Source organism: Anser cygnoides, chromosome 2 (genome assembly GCF_040182565.1).
Source record: "Anser cygnoides isolate HZ-2024a breed goose chromosome 2, Taihu_goose_T2T_genome, whole genome shotgun sequence".
In the NCBI taxonomy this organism is placed as follows: Eukaryota; Metazoa; Chordata; class Aves; order Anseriformes; family Anatidae; genus Anser; species Anser cygnoides.
The window spans coordinates 205,489-223,846 of NC_089874.1; the positions used below are offsets into that span (position 1 = coordinate 205,489).

Genomic DNA, 18,358 nt, shown 5'->3' on the forward strand with positions numbered 1-18,358 from the left:
GAATGACTGTATGCTATATCAATGCAGGAAGGCTGTAATAAAGAAAATCTGATCGTAATGGGGTATCACTAGCTCTTTCCAGTAGACACAGAAATGCATTAATGTTATTCAAGTATCGGTGATACTGGTAATCTAGAATACTATGTATAGTTCTGGTCTCCTGAGAGGTAAAATTAAAGAAGTTCAAAAGGTGTGAAATAAGCGTGGAATAGATACAACGAAGGACTGTGAGGATTAGAATCATAGGGAGGCACTCTTACTTGGAAAACTGAAACCACTTGCTTTGCTGAGCCTAACCAAAAAAAGTGTGGGAGCTGCCAAATCTAAAATGAGGTAAGGAAGCTAACTAGTCTTGAAGCAGCAATTGTGTGACATGGCTTCTATGGCAGGGTGAATCAAACTGGATGTGCCAGGAGGTCCCCTGCGGTTTGATAATCCTATCTTCCTATACGTAATAGTTTGCTAGGCTGAACTGTTCCTGTACAATTATATCTATGCAAAACTAAGTCCTTGTCAAATAGCTAAACTGTAGCGTATGTGCAACCCTACCCAGCTAGAAACATGCTGCAATGTGAAGCACAAGCTTGATCAGAGTCTGGAAGTCCACTACCAGGGTATCCATGCAATTTCCTGACTAGGGCAGCAACCAACGCTGAGAACTCACCTCATTTTCCATTTTCTATTACGTAAGCTGGTATCTCAAGAGTAAAATGTGTTTAATATCAACACCTCTTTCCATCATAGTTACCAGAAAACACAAGCAAGAGACTGCAAAAACCTTGTGGAAACAGATGCCCATTGGCTGGAAAATACTCTAGAACTAGCTCTGGAAAGCTGGAAGTTTTACCCTGTGTTTTGCTTGCTTTCCATACCCACCAATGCAAATCTTCCACTTGACAGGACACTAATGTACACAGCATTTCCCCATCTCATGAATAGTGAAAGTTAGGAGGTTCTGATACACAGACTGCAGCCTAATATAGTACCTTAATTCAGACACAAAATCATATCATTGATACCATCACTTCAACTGCACTCATAAAACTCTATTGCAGACAGGACTCTAGCAATTTGTGTTGTCTAATCATTGCATCAGTTAAAATTATTGGCTGACAGCAACAAAGATACTGAAAGGCAGGAAGACTTGGTAACAGCATGGTTCTGAAAGGTGCTAGTATCTGTGTATAGCTTTTTGACATATCTGAAGGTATGCTCTACCTATTAAAAATTATCATGGATTTGATAAAGAGGCGTAAGACTTCTGTTGCCAAAGAATTTTGGTTACCTCTGTTCTGAGACCTTTTCATCTTATAGAGGCACCAGGACAGAAAAAAAAAAAAAAAAAAGCCTTCAAATGGACACGTTTAAAATGATAGTCTCACCATACAGGATATATAATTGTCTCTGAAAACAATTTGTGAGACAGAATGACAGCTACATTTCTTGTCTAAGAAAGTACAGACTCCAAGCAAAGCAGGAATGAAACTTTCAACACAAACAGCATGGAGACTGCAAGTAGTTCAAAGGTCTGAATTTCATGGTAGCTTAGTTCTTTCAAGACAGCAGCATGAAAAAACTAATGGGTAACCTACTAAAGACTGTGCTTTCAGAGGGTAGCAGGAGTTACAACATGAGAAGTGATAATTTGATATCAGGAGTACCAAAGTGGGCTCACCTTCAGTTGGTTGTAACTAGGTACCTTTGGAATGTCACAGAAGAGAACCTGAAGGTTGTCATCAAGTTTGGGTTTACACTAGTAGTTGAAAGGTAGATTTGAAGAGGAAGCGGAGATCCACATACCTATGAAAGGAATTCTGAGCCCAGAAAGAGCACCAGAAGCCAAAGAAACTGGGACTACAGTGCGATGAGTGTGTGTTTAGAAGACTAAAGAACCTTGCTTTTTGGGAGCACGTATATTTTAGGGGAACTGTACTAAAGAGGGTACAGGAACAGAAAAGTCTGGGAATAATGAAAGAGAAGGAGAGCAGTGAGAAATGCTGATGTTTGAAAAGGAAGTAGAACATTTAAACATTGAGGATCAAGCATAGACACCTACTAAAAGCTAGATGTATCTGCAAGGATAAGAGAATTATTATCTGTCTGAACAACACAGGCCCCTTGAACTCTGTTGTTTATGTGGATTCAGTCGTATTAAGACACAACCGCGAAAATTAGAACCTGTCAGGTCTACCGGGCCAGAGAGACCTAAGAACAAGTTCATCTCCTGCAGGAACATCTGCACTCCAAACCAATTTTTGGCCAGCCTCAAAAATTGATCAAAAACATCTTTAAGATCCAGAGGGCCCCAGCATCATCAAGTCATGTACCTCACAGACGAGCACCACTGTCCATCCAGCAAGTGGCAGTGCTGGCACAGCTAACCCAATGCAAGAGGATGACACAGGCCGGGTTGCACTCCACACTCCCAGCCCCCAGCCCTAGCCCCAGCCTTGCTCTCTAGACTTTCACCCACTGCCTACTTACTTTTTAATTAGATTTTTTAAACAAAAAGTGAAAGTATTTTCTAAAATCCCTCTAATTACACTAAGATGCTGAACTGATTGTGAAGGGAATAGGAAATGAAAGCGACTCACCCTCTGAGGGAGAATTTTGTCAGCCATCTTCCTCCTCTTGGCACTGTACATTTTTTAAAGAAAAAAACACGTTACCATGGTGACAGATCTAGGAGTAACGAGGCCACCTGCTAAATTATCCTGACATCTCCACATGCTGGTGCACAGCTGTGCATGCATCAGCAAAAGGGTCTCACCCATGCCCAGGACCTAGGACCCCTTCTCTCAGCAGCCTGGGGAGGTAGTTAGCTAAGAACAAATCAGAGCTGTCTGTTATGCATCTTGGAAAGAAGTGCACAAGTTCTTTGATCACAGCATCTTCTATGGTGCAGGGCGGCAATGTATGCAAGTGCATGTGCACGTCGTCTATAGATACAGAAAGAGCATGGAGACAGACACTGCACATGTGTGGAAGTGTGCATAGACATACCTATGCGCACACACAAGTAAGAGGTGAGTGCCTGTAAACTGAAAACATGAACTTGTTCAAACTGATCTGAGTATGCATTCATTCATGCCCAAAATTGAGTGTTGATGTTCATTTGCATATGAAAACACAAATATATATGCACCCTTCCCTACATACACACAATTGTTTTATTGAAGTGAGTGACCTACAAAGGTAAGTGGGTTTATGTCTCCATGCTTGTTCGTCTTTATGAACATGTATGTGGGAAGATATCTGTGTTCCTCTAGGGCATATGCATGTGTCCATACCCAGACACAAGCACATTTATGTATGTATGCTTTTAAAAACGCTCCTGCGTTCATATGCATACAGCCAAATTTATATAAGCCTAAGAAATGCTATTGTTAGGAAGACTGCCAAATATATCGTCTTTTGAATTCTTCAGATTCTAAAAAGCATTTGTTCCCATCAAACTGTCACCTCGCTTTCTCTAGCAAGGCCAAGAAAGAATTCAGGCCTTACTCTTCACCTCTGTAATTCGTGAGGCCTTTATCTTAAGGAGGAGATGAATCACTCCATCTGTGACAGAAAAATGGGAGAAAGACAACTGCCTGCTGCCAGTCTGCCATGTCACAAGGATGCCCTTCCTTACTGTTCTCATCTTGAAAGTCTGTCATCAGCCATGTCCACATAAAGGCTGTTTCCACACACATCAGTGCAGCATACTCCCTTCCTGCATTTGCTAATAGTAATCCTGGCCTGAAATAAGAGATTCTTCTTCCTCTCCACCTAAGCCAACCCTGAGAAACTCTCTATGCTTGGAGGTGCAAACTACATCCTCTCTTGGGGTAGAAAATTCATTTACACAGTTGCATCCGCTTTCACAGGTGAACTATGTCCCTTTTTAAAAGTACAGGAATAATGGGACTAGAATGTTACATAGTTTAAATCTCCAAGACCTTTCACAACTGACAAAAATCAAATCTGCACTGAACTCTTCAGATTCTGGAAGCAATGCACGAGCAAACTGCATCCTCCCAAAGGAAGTGGAATATGCACCCGCAGCAACCCCGAAGGCTTTTAGTTATAAAGAAACTAACAAACAAGGCAACCCCACAAAAAACATGGTTCTCAGAAGTTCTCCAGGAGTCTGTTACAGAAAGATTTACCTGCTTTTAGTCTTCTAAACCTGCCAAGAAAGGAAGATTACACCATCTTGGCCCTTTTGTGCCATACAACATAGGGCTCAATTAATCCGAGAATTGGGACCCAAGGTGCCAGAAAAGTTTGCCTGAAAAACTAGGAAAGTTTCAATGGGAAATGACAGGGAGGTAGAAATGAACAAGGGGAAAACACTGAAAACATTATCTGGAGGAAAGGCATGGCAGAAGAAACAGAGAAACTTTTCTGAGTACCTAACAAGCACTGGTGTAAGCTGGACTCACTACAGTAGTGATTACTGCTGTGTTAAAATTAAGAACTGGGAGGGGGAACTGCTTCCTTCTGTGGCTTCTGACATCAACTTTTAGGTACCAAACTATTCTTCTTTAATGATCCCTGGAAACTGGTGACTGAAGTTTAATTCAATTATCCAGTTGTGGCAATTTTTCAGGTTGTATATTTAAAGGCTAGGCATTATTTTGTGCAGTTTCCTGAAGAATCTCCTGGGAAGTGCTGTGGAATGTGCATTTTGGCTAGTGCTGGGCAAGGCCTCCATGACGTACATGTATCTCTTGTGCTCACATGCTGCACCCACACACATTCCTTCTGTACTTAATCTTATTCAATCTTAATATATATTAATACTCTCAGGATTGGAGTCCTTTCCAGATGCATCCCAGATACAAACATTCCCAAGTCTGGCTTGCTGACCCAAGGCATATACCCCTGACAGAGCAGGGCTCCTGAAGCACTGAGCATAGGAAGTCACATTTACCTACAACTAGATATGATGACGCCACCAGAACAATGTCTGAATCTATATATACCTATAATGATTTTGCAAAAGGCAGACAGCCCAGATGACTGCACCCTATCTGTTTATTGGGAACTGGCTCACGCTTGGGAACTCCTGTCTGATAAGGTCTAATAAGTTGCAAAAAGAAATTGGAGAACTGCTATTTAAGAGAGAGTGCATTCAGCACTGTACAAAGTGGACATAAATTAAAAAGAAAGCTCATTTTAGAAGTCCCTCTAATTCTGGGAAATTATTTCCCATGATTAGCTCTCTACTTTATATGTAGCAATGCCTAGGAAAACTGCGAGTGTTATGAACAGTCTGCTTAGTGACCATAGTACAAGAGTTCACATTACCAACCAAAAATCTTTTCCACGTGTCTCTTGTTTACAAACCATTTTCTTAGCCAGTCAGAAATCAGAGAAACTATACAAAACAGACAACAAATTATAAAATCGTTGTAATATATTAGAAAAGAATTGTTCATTAACTTTACAAGCTAAATGTAATGGCCAGATTTGTAGCCCGATACACTTGCAAGGTAAAAGCATTTTAACTGCAAAACAAGAAATTAGTAATGGTCAACTTGTTCAGAGACCATTCACAAAGTACAGAGTAAAATTTACCTTTTTTTTTTCTTTTTTTTTTTTTTTTCCCAGTTTTAAGAAACTGACACTATATAAATCTGCTGGTCTGTCTAATTCAATCTTAACGGTCTTACCTATTGCTAAAAAGAGATCAGTTTTTCTTCCTCAAATTGTTTTCCATCGCTTCCTTCCTGGAATACTCACCTCCTAGTTCGGTTCTGAGTAGCTTGCTGCTGCTGTTGCACTTGCTGCTGCACCTGTTGTTGCTGGACCTGCTGTGGCGCAGTGCGTTTTCTTGTTGTTTCCATCACAGTCTGGGGCATCCCAGGTCTCACTGAGGGGCTTCCAACATATGGGGGACCTGGGGGACCCATGGGAGCCCCCTGATGGGGCATTCGAGCTCCTGATGGCATCCCAGGTCGCTGGGGAAGAAGCAAAACAGAAAGAAGAGCCAGTTTGGTCCCTGCTTCCTCAGCTGCAACAACATTTGTACATAACCAGACACTAGCTCCAGCAAGTTCCCAATTTTTACCATCCTTTTAAGCACTATGCAGCAATGCAGACTGCAAGAGATCTGAATGGGAATTTCCTGGACACCGTAAAGAGGAACTCTGTGATAAAGTAGACAGGAAAGAGGGATGAGAAATTCCAGGCTAGGGAAAACACTCAGTGGTCAGTAACACCCAGGCCAGCTTACAGAAGATAGCTCTACCTTCAGACTGAAGCTGACATGACATGCTACACACAGTTCAAATTGGCGCAGTCCACACACTAAACAAAGCCACAAGCAAGCTCACATCCACAGCACTTCAGATTTTGCAATGACTAGCAGGTTGCTTTGCTCAATAGGGACGTTGTAACAAGCAAAGCTGAACTATGGAAATACTATGCTAAAACATTTTCCATTATGAGCCCTTGCCTCCACCTACACTGGAGAGCACCATAAGCTCATGAAGTGACAAGAATTCTTTAAGAAAAGGCCATCTTTCCAATCAAGGCTCTATAATTAAAAAAAAAAAAAAGAAAAGCGAGAGAGAGACAGCGACAGTTTGCCAACAGCTCCTTTAGGCATTTGAAAGTCCTGACATTTATGTTGACTTCAGCATGTTCTGGAACAGACACTTTAGGTGAGACCACAAGCTTAATGATGTACTAGACATATAGCAAAGTCAATGGTAAATCCTAGTTTATATTCCTCAAGGTAAAAGACCATTAAAATAACCGCCACTCACAAAACTTAACTTAAAACAGAGAGAACTTAGTTTCATTCTAAGAATTACCAAAATTATATTATTATATTTATATTACTATTATTTATATTATTATAAATATTTACATATTTGTGAAAATACAGACAGACACACACACACACTATATGCATTTGAACCAACATATGAAAAAGAATGATCATACATAAAAGTCTTTTGAAATTCTAAACTCCCTCTAAAAAATCTTTCAAGGAAACCAAAAGGCCATGGCATCCGTTATAGACAAGTAATTGGTTAAAGTATAGAAATGGGGAAAAAGTAAATGCTTCTGACAATAAAAGGAGTTTTTCTGGGACCCATGCTTTTCAGCATACTCAGAAGCAACCTGAAAAAAAAAAAAAAAAAGAAAAAAAGGGAAAAAGTAAGGAAGCAAAAAAATTGTAGATGATGTTAAGTTATTCAGGCTGGCAAGGATGAAGACCAGCTTCAAAGAACTGCTTAAGGAGACTGACTGCACAAGTAAAAGGAGGATGAAAATGGATTTCAATACATATGACAAGTGATTTACACGGAAGAAATCAATCCAAATCAACACATACAAAACAATGTACTCTGAGCTGACTGTTGCCCAACAGAAGCAAGATTTTTAAACAGATACCTCTATAAAAAAACATCAGCCATTAAACAATATAAATGACAAGGAAAAGAACGGAGAACATCACTGCACCATTGTTCATGGTTTGCCAGCACAGTGAATACTGTGTGCAGTTCTGTTTTCTGCTGATGAAAAAAATACAAAGAATGGTATGGAAAAAATAAGATATGGAATAGTACCCACATAGGTAAAATCAAATATACTATGACTCTTCCACCTGGAAACAGATGACCAAAGGTAATCTAAGGTGGCTTCTGCAAGAACTCTGCAAAATCACAAGTGGCCTGGAGAGGGCAGATGGGGATTGACTGTTCACTGCCCCTACTAGCACATAAACCTTGGCCATCAGAGAAACACGAGGAGTCAGGCTCACAGACAAACAGAACGGTGTTTTGCCACACAGCGGGTAGTGAACCCGTGGAACTACTTTTCAAAGGGATGCTAAAGACATGGAAAACAGGTTTGGCTCAGAAACTTCTCTGAGTTATCAACAGTCAAAGACTGAGAAAGTACATAGGAGAAGTGTTCTAGTGCTCTCTAAAGTGGAATGTGTGCACCCCAGAGGGTGCACAAGACAATCCACTGGGGTGCAAGAAGTAAAGATTTTTTTGTACCATTAACATTTTTTCTAAATAGAGTTTTCATCTGTATCTTTATTTTTTTTTAATTTCTGTTTGTTTTATAATGTGCGTAGTAGTATGGGAGTTCATGTATAGAATTTATAAATAAATACACACATATGGAGGGTGCATGCTCAAGAATTTTTTACTGATAAGGGTGCACAATCAAAAAATCGTGAAGACTGATGTTCCACACACCTGCCCTTCTCTCTGTCTATTGTAGCCATCTGTTATGGTTGCTGTTAGGGATAGCATTGCAGGCCTAGAGGGACCTTTCCTCTGAGCCAGAAAAGCAGCTCTTACATTATGCTCTGTTACATTTTACAGTAACAAAGCACCTATTCTGGCTGAAAGCCCTAAGCAACAGTGCTTAGCTGCCTCTCCAGAATACCCACCCAAGCTCTCTGTAGTCCCCAAAGCTCCAATTCAGTGCCCTCCCTGATCATCACAAGTCTTAAACATTCCTTGTGCTTGGATGCACGAAGAAAAAGGAAGAAAGAAAGAAGGGAAACAATCAGTAAAGAAGCAATGGCTATAACTGGTTTGGACAGAGAGGGAATGCTGAGGTAGGAGAGAGACCAGCAATGTCAGCCACGCAGGTGGATTCAGGAAGTATTCATGTAGGAGACCGACTGTGGGTCTGGCCATTGAGCAGAGCAGTAGCAAGAGACAGCAAACAGGCGAAACTGAGGCTCTGTGCAGAGCTGAAAACATTGTCTCCCATAAACACTGAGCTATGAAGACTGCTGGAACAGAGCAACTCTCTTCTTTCCCACTCCCTGACCCAAGCAGAGTCTGCAGAAACAAATGGCCCAGAATGGGCTTCACACTTGAGAATGTATTTAAGATCTTTCTGTTGTCTGTCAATCTACAAATTGTGGCCTTCTTCCAGCAAAGAACAGACCATTAGGCCTGCTGTTGCCTGTCAGTCATCCTGGGACATTTGACAGTCATTCAGAAGAGTCGAGATCCTGGACATAGTCATCTCATGTTCATCTCCCCTGGAGACTGTCTAACCACAAGGACCAGACTGCAAACCCACTCTTCTGATTCTGCAAAGAACACCTTAAAGCCTGGAGAACAAGATCAGCAAGCCAGATCTAGTCTTGATCTAAATTTGAGATCTTTGAACTTTCTTCAGTTCCCTTTGTTAAGCATTAAAACAGAGAAAGGTAGAGAAAGCATGAAACAGAAAAATGAGACAGCTCTAGCAAGAGCAGCAACATTGTGGACAGCATATTCAATCTCACCCATTTATGTGCCTCACTCTTTCCCTTAACTTCTCATACTCTTATCTCCTATATCATATGCAGATAAAATGTTACTCACTATGCCGCTGCCATCTCACTGACATAAGCCCACCAGACTCCCAACAGATACAGAACTGCTTTCCCTAGCTAAACTTTTGTAAAAGGAGAACACACAAGTAATATCTTACCTAAGTTTATTTTGCTCTCAAACACGTGTGAAAGAAGACAGTGGCAGAAAAAAACACAATTTTTCACAATCGTACCACAAAAAAAAAACTTGCCACGACACTGAAGAGTATTACAGTACAATTACATCTTTTGAAAGAGATCTGTGAAGTGCCACCGGCTACAGCTTAGGATCTCTCTCTCCCCTCTTCCTCGTGTTATGAGGAATGGAAGCTGTCCTGAACAAATATCATCCATGGTGAAGGCTGCAGAGCAGAACAGTACTAACACATTCTTTTTCCTAGGAGATCATCTATCTCAGATGTTCCTACTCAACCTCTGTTTCACACACACAGACCTACCCCCTTTTTTCCTCTATTGATTCCATATACGTATGTGTTACTCTGCACTACTTCAAACATTACTGGACAGAGGGCAAAAACACTGTGGGGCATAACAAACGAGGAAGACCGCAGTATGTCCCCAGCCGAAGGAACCACTCTTACCGCTCTCAGCAGATGAAGCAATGAGTTGAGCACGTCTGCTCGCAAAGCAGCTAGACAAGGCCAAACAGTACAGCACATAGAAAAAGGTAAACAACCAATATTTAACGCATGCATACTGGTCCCTAAGAATTCTGCCGATTGCCTGCATTCCTCACTGATTCTGCATCTTTAAACAGTCCATCATTGGCCTAGGCTACATCTTTCCAAAGCTGAGCACACTGTCAGTGCAAAAAGAACGCCACCTCCCCAACGACTACTGCTAAATCTCTTCCACTACCTTCTACTGCACAGCTGCTTAACCCACACATTTGGCTTTTCTACTTTCTTCCCCTCCTAAACATCCTGTTACATTAGAGGATTGCCTTTTTCCTCTTTTTCTTCGTCATTCTTCAAGCAAACTTGTCATTTCTGATGGAAGAACTGAAACAGCAGTGGAGAGGTGTTCTTCTATATATTTCCACTGCAGACGTTCTTCTCAAGAGACATCAACATCACAGCAGCCAAAATGCTGAAGCAGATGAAAAGAGGGCTCCTGCCTGAACATACCAGGTAGAGGACAATAACCTGGAGAACTGACAGGTACAAAGAAAATAAAGTATTAGGAAAAGCAAAGATACCTACAGGAGGCTTAGAAATGGACTGAACAGAGAGCTTGGAGTTGTTGCAATGCAATGTATCGTTGAGCTGCACCTACACACTTCCCGTTCTAAAAGGCAAAGCTCTATCCATCTTGGCAGCATGTAGGATGATTCTGATGGCAAGCAGTGAACAGCTATGGGCTTCTTGTTAATAAAGAAATTGATACATTTTCAGAAGAACAACAAAAATTACCAACTAATCAAACAGTATATTTTGGGAACTAAAACATGAGCTACCTTGGGTAGACAAGGTTTACAACATAGCATTACAATATCTGCTAATTTCTGGAAGGTATAAACATAAGCAAGAGATCTGTCAGATGCTGTCTTAAAGAACAGGTCACAAGAAGTATATGGAACCACTAAGAAATTTAGCCAAGCTAATATTGCCTGGCGGCAACAGGTTCCTGACTGCACAAATGGTTTCCCAATAGTGAAATAGATTCTTTTAAGTACAAGAAACAAACTTGTAGACATCTTCTCTCCTCTCCTCTAATAACTGCAGGTATGACCTCATATGGCTTCCTGTTTTTAAATGTCTCTAAATCTTTTAAAGACTTAGTAAGCAGAAATATCAGTATTTCCATTCTTACTGCTCATCTACTATATTTACCTTCCTCCATTTCCCCAAAGCACTCATATCCTAGAATCAGGATCCAAGTGTTCCACAGCTGTGACTTCCAAGTTCCACACATTTTGAAAAATGTTCATAACAATCCAAAAATCTTTAACTTGAAAAACACCACATTTACAAAAGTGTGAACTGTAACTTGAGACAAAGGTCAGCGACCACCTTTCTATTTCAGGCATGTCCATCCAGAACTCTGAACAAGTAGATACCAAACCCCAAACAAAGCACCTGAATGTACACAGTTAGAACTAAACAAAACCAGCCTTTGGAACTGAAACTGACAAAGCCAATACACTAGCTTTGAGTTCCATCAGCTTGCTGGTTTTAGTAGATCTGATCACACCCACTACAGTGATCCAATGTGATATGGAGTGGATTTTGTGGGAAGAACAACTAGGAGAATATGCCTCTTCATTCTGTAAACGAGTTTGGGAGGGTCTTGGGAAGGGAGAGAGAACACAGCTCTGCTACATCATGGCTAGAACCAAGAAAAGACTGATCAGGTCACCACAGAATCACAGAATGGTTTGAACTGAAAGGGACCTCAAAGCCCATCTAGTTCCAACCCCCCGCCATGCACAGACACCTCCCACCAGCCCCGGCTGCCCCCAGCCCCATCCAGCCTGGCCTTGGGCACTGCCAGGGATGGGGCACCCACAGCTCCTGGGGGCAGCCTTCTGCAGTGCCTCACTGCCCTCAGCATGAAGAATTTCTTCCTAACATCCAATCTAAACTACCCTCTTTTAGTTTAAAGCCATTACCCCTGGTCCTATCGGTACACTCCCTGGCAAAGAGTCCCTCCCTCCCCAGCTTTCCTGCAGGTCCACCTCAGATACTGGAAGGCCACTACGAGGCCTCCCCAGAGCCTTCTCTTCTCCAGGCTGAACAACCTCAACTCCCTCAGCCTGTCTTTGTAGGAGAGGTGCTCAAGCCCCTTGATCATCTTTGTGGCCTTCCTCTGGACTCGTTTTAATACCTCCGTGTCTTTCCTGTGCTGGGGGCCCCAGAGCTGAACGCAGGGATCCTGGTGGGGGTCTCATGAGAGCAGAGCAGAGGGGGACAGTCACCTCCCTCGCCCTGCTGGCCACCCCTCTGTCAATGCAGCCCAGGATACTGCTGGCTTCTTGGACTGCAAGTGCACATTGCCAGCCCGTGTAGAGCTCCTTGTCAACCAGCACCCCCAGGTCCTTTTCATCAGGTCTGCTCTCCTCACTGTCTTTCCTTACAAGAATTAGACAACAGCTAGCAGCTGGCAGTATCAGGTATATCTTTATGTAAGATTACCTGCAAAAATTTCCAGACACAGAACACTGTGACTGCTGAAAGTTTATGTGGGTTCAATAAATTATCAGCAAACTAAGTTAGATAAATAAAATCCGCAGAAGTACTAAACATACAGGGCACCTCTGGGTCGGAAAGCTACAAAGCACAGAGTATTTGGACAAAGTATTACTTTTTGCCTTGCTCTGATACTTCCATGAAGCCTTCTGCTACTCCCTAAAGTTGGGGACACCGGGCTAAGTGATCCAGTGAGACCGTTTTCATGTTCCTACAGTGTTTCTTTTTTAAAAAATAAAAGAGCAATTCAAATATCTCACAGATAATTACATCTGTGCACCTGTATTTATCAGCAAATCCAACTTTTCTCAATGAGCAACACAATTTTGTGTAACAAGCCCATTTCACAAAGTCCCGTCAATCTCTATTAAAACTTTAGCTAAAATTAACGCAATTTGCTTTTCTTAATTGTGTGTGAACTTTTCTGCCTTTGTTAGCATGCAACTAGTTCATGGCTATGAAAGGACAAATCTTCTGTTCCTAATAGGCAGCTTGCTTACACTTTTGAATGCTGTACGATGTTTTTACTCCACCAGACTTTTGTAAGTACCATCTCCCAATCACGTTTTTTCACTGTGGTAACATCACTTGAATTCCCCAGGCTGCCCTGCACACACCCCAGGCATCTCCTTGCTGAACAAAACAGAAAATACATATGCAGTAAACCAGTGACTTTGTTCCAGAAACTGTTCTCTGAAAATGCCCTAGCACGGAGAGACGTACGGACCACTCTGTATTAGGAAAGTGGAACAAACTGTCCAATGATGACAGTTCATGAGGCTTTCTTCTACCCTTTCTAGTGTTCATACTCTGACAAGATAGTATTTATATCCACGATAATATAAAAATTAGTAAGATATTTTTCATTAATGAAGTTCAATTTTTTCAAACCTAATAAACTCCTCACCTCACTACTTCTGGTAGTGATCTCTACAGACTGATGACTAGCTGAAAGAAAACAGACCACTGTTCAATTTGGGGAAAGTATCTCTAGTTCTTCCCATTATAACAAAACAAATACCATAACATACTGAAATATGAGTCCTTGAGGTCATCCAGTCCTTCCTTGTCTGAATAAAGTGTCACCAGTATCTCCATCACCTTTGACAGAGGTTTACTCCTTTAACCAGTTCCTAAGAGCCTCCAGTGACAGAGATTTCACAACTTTCATAATCAATCTCTATCCTTAGATATTATGACCAAAAATAAATAAATAATGATTTCCTAAAAGGCCTAACCACCCCCAATTTCCCATTCTCTTACTGATGAAGTCTTCACAGGCCTCCCACTATCACTGCTCTCTGAGTTACCCCTCCTTTTGCTTATTTGTCACACAAATGAGCATGGATCCACACGACCAAAATGAAAAAAAATAAATCTTATAAATATGCGCCAACAGATTGGCAATGCCTTCTGTATTACTCTCTGCCCCATTTCTTAATGAAGCAAACATTTTACTTGCTTTTTTAGTAGCAGTGGCTGCTGCTACATACTAGGCAGCCCACAGGAACATCTGAGACTTCTTCCTGCATGGTTATAGTTCATTTATGTATGAGGAGATGCAAAATCTGTTTATGAAATTCACTGCTCATCCCCTTTTCCATAACACCGGTGAATCTATTAAACACTCCATACACATCTTTGGAAAACCAGACCCGTCCTTTAATCTATTTTTAATGCGTAACTAGTATTAGTTTTTACGCAGAAACTATGTAAAAGCACATATTAGCAGAAAATAAATAAATATAAGGACTTATTTTAAGAGCTTCCCAAGCACAGCACAGGGGGCAAAGAATAAGAATAACTAAGGGAAGAAAGCGATTTGAATTGACAAGTATATTGTAAATACAGATACGACTTGATAGTTTAAAAAAGGGACATAGACCTTTATAGGTATATCTTGTGTATAACAGGAAAGAAGATTGGTTTTGGAAGGAAGATAAAGTGGGAACAGAAAAAGAACACAGAAGCAAATTAAAAAGGTCAGAACAACCAGACAAGAAAACGAACTTCACAGCAGCCTCTTGTGGGAAGATGACACCGGCAAGGTCAACAGTACAAGGTACCAAAGAGGAGAAGATTGCTGCAATTGAGTCACAAAAGGACAGACGTCTGGACAAGAGCTTTGACAAGATCTGCACCATGGATCTTCTCAAGGCTATATGTGAACATACTTATTTGAGAAAGAAAGGAAAAAAAAAAAGAAAAAAAAGGAGACAAGGATAACATCCAGTGAAGGGATCCAGCCAACAGGGCGGCCTATGATAGGATCTGAAGGATAGAAGAAACTGAGAAGAGGAATGGCCTGCAGAGATTAATATCTTGGTTTTGGTCAACAGAATTTAAAGCAAAAGCTGGACACCCAGAGGGAAAACGTCAAAGAAAGCCTGAAACGTACTACTGGACAGTAGAAAACACATCAAGAAAAAGATAAATCAGCATAAATGTAGTCATTAAAACCGTATATATCCATAAACGTGCTAGAAATAGAGCAGAGAGGAGAAAAAAATGACAAAGTGAGGGATGAAACCTTTGAAAAAATCCCTTTCTCTCTTCCCACAGAAACAATGTGCAGGACACTGATGCCACAGACCAGGAGTTAGAAAATTGTAAAAGCAAATAACTGAAAGAAATCTACCCTTTTTAAAAGAACTGCTAAGCAGAGGTGTAACAAACTATCAAGAATTTAAACAGGATAGAGTATTGCACTTCAGATTTTTAACCATTAAGAGATCTTACATTACAGAGACATCCTATTTGAATGACACAAACAGGGAAGAAGACATCTTCTAAGCTAGCAATATGGAAAAGAACAAAGGCAAGATGAAATGCACAAGAGCAAAGGGCAAAGTGACCTCAGCAAAAGAACATATGTTTCCAGAAAGATCAAATGAATCCAAAATCTAACTGTCCTTAGGAAATACCACAAAATTCTCCTTTCCATTTAAGTATTCACATAGCAGAATTTTTCTCACAACTTTCTACCCCTATTTACATACCCCCACTTTTGCAAAATAATACTAATGCCTTTAATAACAAAATAAATAATTTTATTGAAGATAAAATATAAAATAATTAATTTGAAGAGGAGTTTTTCCCTGAAGTGGGGGCATAATCTGATTCCAAGGAATTCTGGAAAAGTTTGCTATTCATTTTGAATTTTCAATTAATTCATTCAGATGCAGACATACTGTATGTGGTAACCAGACTCTGCAATATGTGAACTCAGGGTAATGGCTGTGATGGCTCATTCTCTTTGGTAGGATACTGGACCTGAAGAGATAAAATGAAGTTAAAACATTTTTTAATCTTTTGTAAGTAATGGAAGACTGACTACCTCAACCTGTTTTGATCAAACTGATCCTGAGATCGGGAAGAAACTAGAGGTGAAGAACAAACACAGAAGCAAAAGCAGAACTAAAGGAGAAGAGGGTCCTAGAAGAGGTGTTTCAGCAAGAGAATAACAGACAAGAATCCCTAGCCTCGCTAAGAGGTAATGAAAAGATGACAAACAAAAGCAGGTATGCAGGGTAATATACGTATACAAGTAAGATGCCACTAGTAGCTAAACACCCAGTGCTGACAAGTCTGACTCTTCTAGCATCCAGGTAAATAATGGAAACAAGTTCTACTATATTTATTCTGGTGTAAATTAAAAATTCCCATGCTTAAGAGACTAACGTGCTTCTTTCACACCTACATGGGAAAGAAGCAAATTCACCCAACTAACTCAGCAACTCTTCCTGTTACTGAAGGGAGACCACCGGTGTGCAAATGCCAACAGAAGCCCTGGAAAAGGAAAAATACGCATACGCCTCCCACCTTGCCTACGGTTCTGCCCAACTGTAGTCATCTTAAGAAACTCACATGTCCACAATGAAACCACCACTACAGACCTGCACACCTGCTATTCAATCATTGCTGCCCATCTAGCAATGCAGACTGAACTGCTCCTGTACACCGGTACCACATCTCCTGTTCACTGTTCTCACAAAACCAGAATGCCTCCTAACGGTCCTTAGCCCCGCAGGTCTCACCGTATCCAGGATCTGCAGGACACAGGCTGGATTCAACACATCTGGGGTAAGCCTGAATTATGGAGATAACTTAGAGGCCTGCAGCGAGCTCCCCATATTTCTATGACCTTTGCACAAGACTGTCCAGCTGATGTCTTCAAAAAGGTCTCACAGAAGGTGCTAGAATCCTCAAGAGAAAACACACTATCTCTGTCCAAACGATATCTGCATCCGTTGGGTCTTATTTTTGTTAAATGTATATCAATACAAGAAATCCAAATGCTATAAATGGCGATTGCTTTCAACCATTAGAGAGACATTTAAAGAACATCATTTCCAATGGCAGAAAAACAGGATTAGCATTTCCCCTTAAATGGAGATCGAAGCCTTAATTCTTTAAACAAAAGCAGGACATCTTTTTAAAGACATTAAGTATTCATTTAATAAGCACGGCACCCTGAAATTCTCTCACGGGTGAGTGCCCATAGACTGTTACAGATCTGCGAGCTAATCTCTTCAAGCCCCTGAAAGTCACCTGTTAAGTAGCCAGAGGATACATTAGAGCCCAGACTGAAGACAAGAACCAGAGCGCAGTACCACAAGACTTCGTCAGGCTTGCATCAGAATTGTTTTTCAAAACACAAGTTTGATTACAGAACAAAGTGTCCTACAAGCCCATTTGGGTCAGATCCAGTGCAGATTCTGCACCATGGTCAGGCTCAATAGCATGCCATTCACCAGTCACGGAGAATCAAAGCAAAAATCACAGCACACAACCCCCCAGACACAAGCCTGTATTATCAATGAATCGGTGCATATTCTGGGGGTTTTACAGACCCCGGTGCTCTGCTGGCAAGGCAGTTACCACCGCCCCAAGAGCACACAGCAGGAGCCGATCCAGCCCAGCACAGAGCCTCCAGTTTCCACTCATCCCTCTATTCAGAGCCAGCCAGCTCACTAACTTTCCCGACTCACCACCCCATGGACCAGAAACTCAAAAAGTTTGCTTTTCGTAGCTTTGCGAGCCCCTCCTGTAACTTCGTCTGTAGCCATCAGGGTCTGCTCAGCCTCTCTCACTCTCTCTCTTCCTCTTTCTTTCCCTTTTCTGCCTTTTTCTCCAACTCTCCCCTCTGAGTCCTGCTGGGCTCTCACACTTCTAATAGCGCGGAGTGGGGAGGGGGCCCCTTCAGGGCCTTCCTGACGGCCCACTCGCGCTAAGCCTCAGCTGCTGCATTCCTCCACTGATAAGCCAGAAATAGTTTGTGCTGCCGGGTTCTGTGTGTTTACTCTGCAGGGACAGAAAATCCAGCTTTTTAAACCTCTCTGTCCAAACACCAGAGATAAGCAGGAGGCAAAGTGAAAACACGCCTCAGTTTTTTCGCAGTAGTGCTGCAGCCTCTCCTCCTCAGCGCGAGGGGATGGTAAATTCTGGGGCAAGGGGGAGGGGGCAGCCTCACAGCGACATAAACTCGGTACCTCGCGGAGGGAGTTTTCCCATTAGAAAATGCAGCAGGCGAGCAGTGAGAAACAATGGCTTTCCCTTGCTCCCACTGCTCCTCCCGCGCTGCATTTCCAGGCCTTTTCCCCAGGGACCTGGCAGGCAGCACACAGAAACATTCGCTGGCAGCGTTTCCAGCATGCGAGGCTGAGAACTATCCCCTTCGGACAAGGCAGAAACAGCAGGAGGCAGAGAGCTGGGAACAGAGAAGGACAGCGTGTGAGAACCAAGGGGAAAGAAAGAGTGTGAGAAGAGCGGGAGGCAGGGGGCGGGGGGGCAGCATGGCGACGGCACAGCGCCTGCCTCG

General features: G+C 41.8%; 1 protein-coding gene across 18 annotated transcripts in view; it reads right to left on the reverse strand.

Moving 5' to 3' along the window:
- The window catches only part of SMARCD3 (SWI/SNF related, matrix associated, actin dependent regulator of chromatin, subfamily d, member 3), a 110,016-nt gene that overhangs the window by 56,357 nt on the left and 35,301 nt on the right, over positions 1 to 18,358 (reverse strand). For 8 of the 18 annotated variants that reach the window (XM_066991309.1, XM_066991308.1, XM_013201161.3 and 5 more), the window contains 2 exons: positions 5,731 to 5,948; positions 2,595 to 2,637 (listed from right to left, as the gene is read on the reverse strand). In XM_066991309.1, coding sequence (XP_066847410.1) covers positions 2,595 to 2,637; positions 5,731 to 5,939 — 252 coding nt within the window. In that variant the 5' untranslated portion in view covers positions 5,940 to 5,948. The other 10 variants (XM_048053309.2, XM_066991304.1, XM_066991312.1 and 7 more) reach the window with 7 other exon arrangements.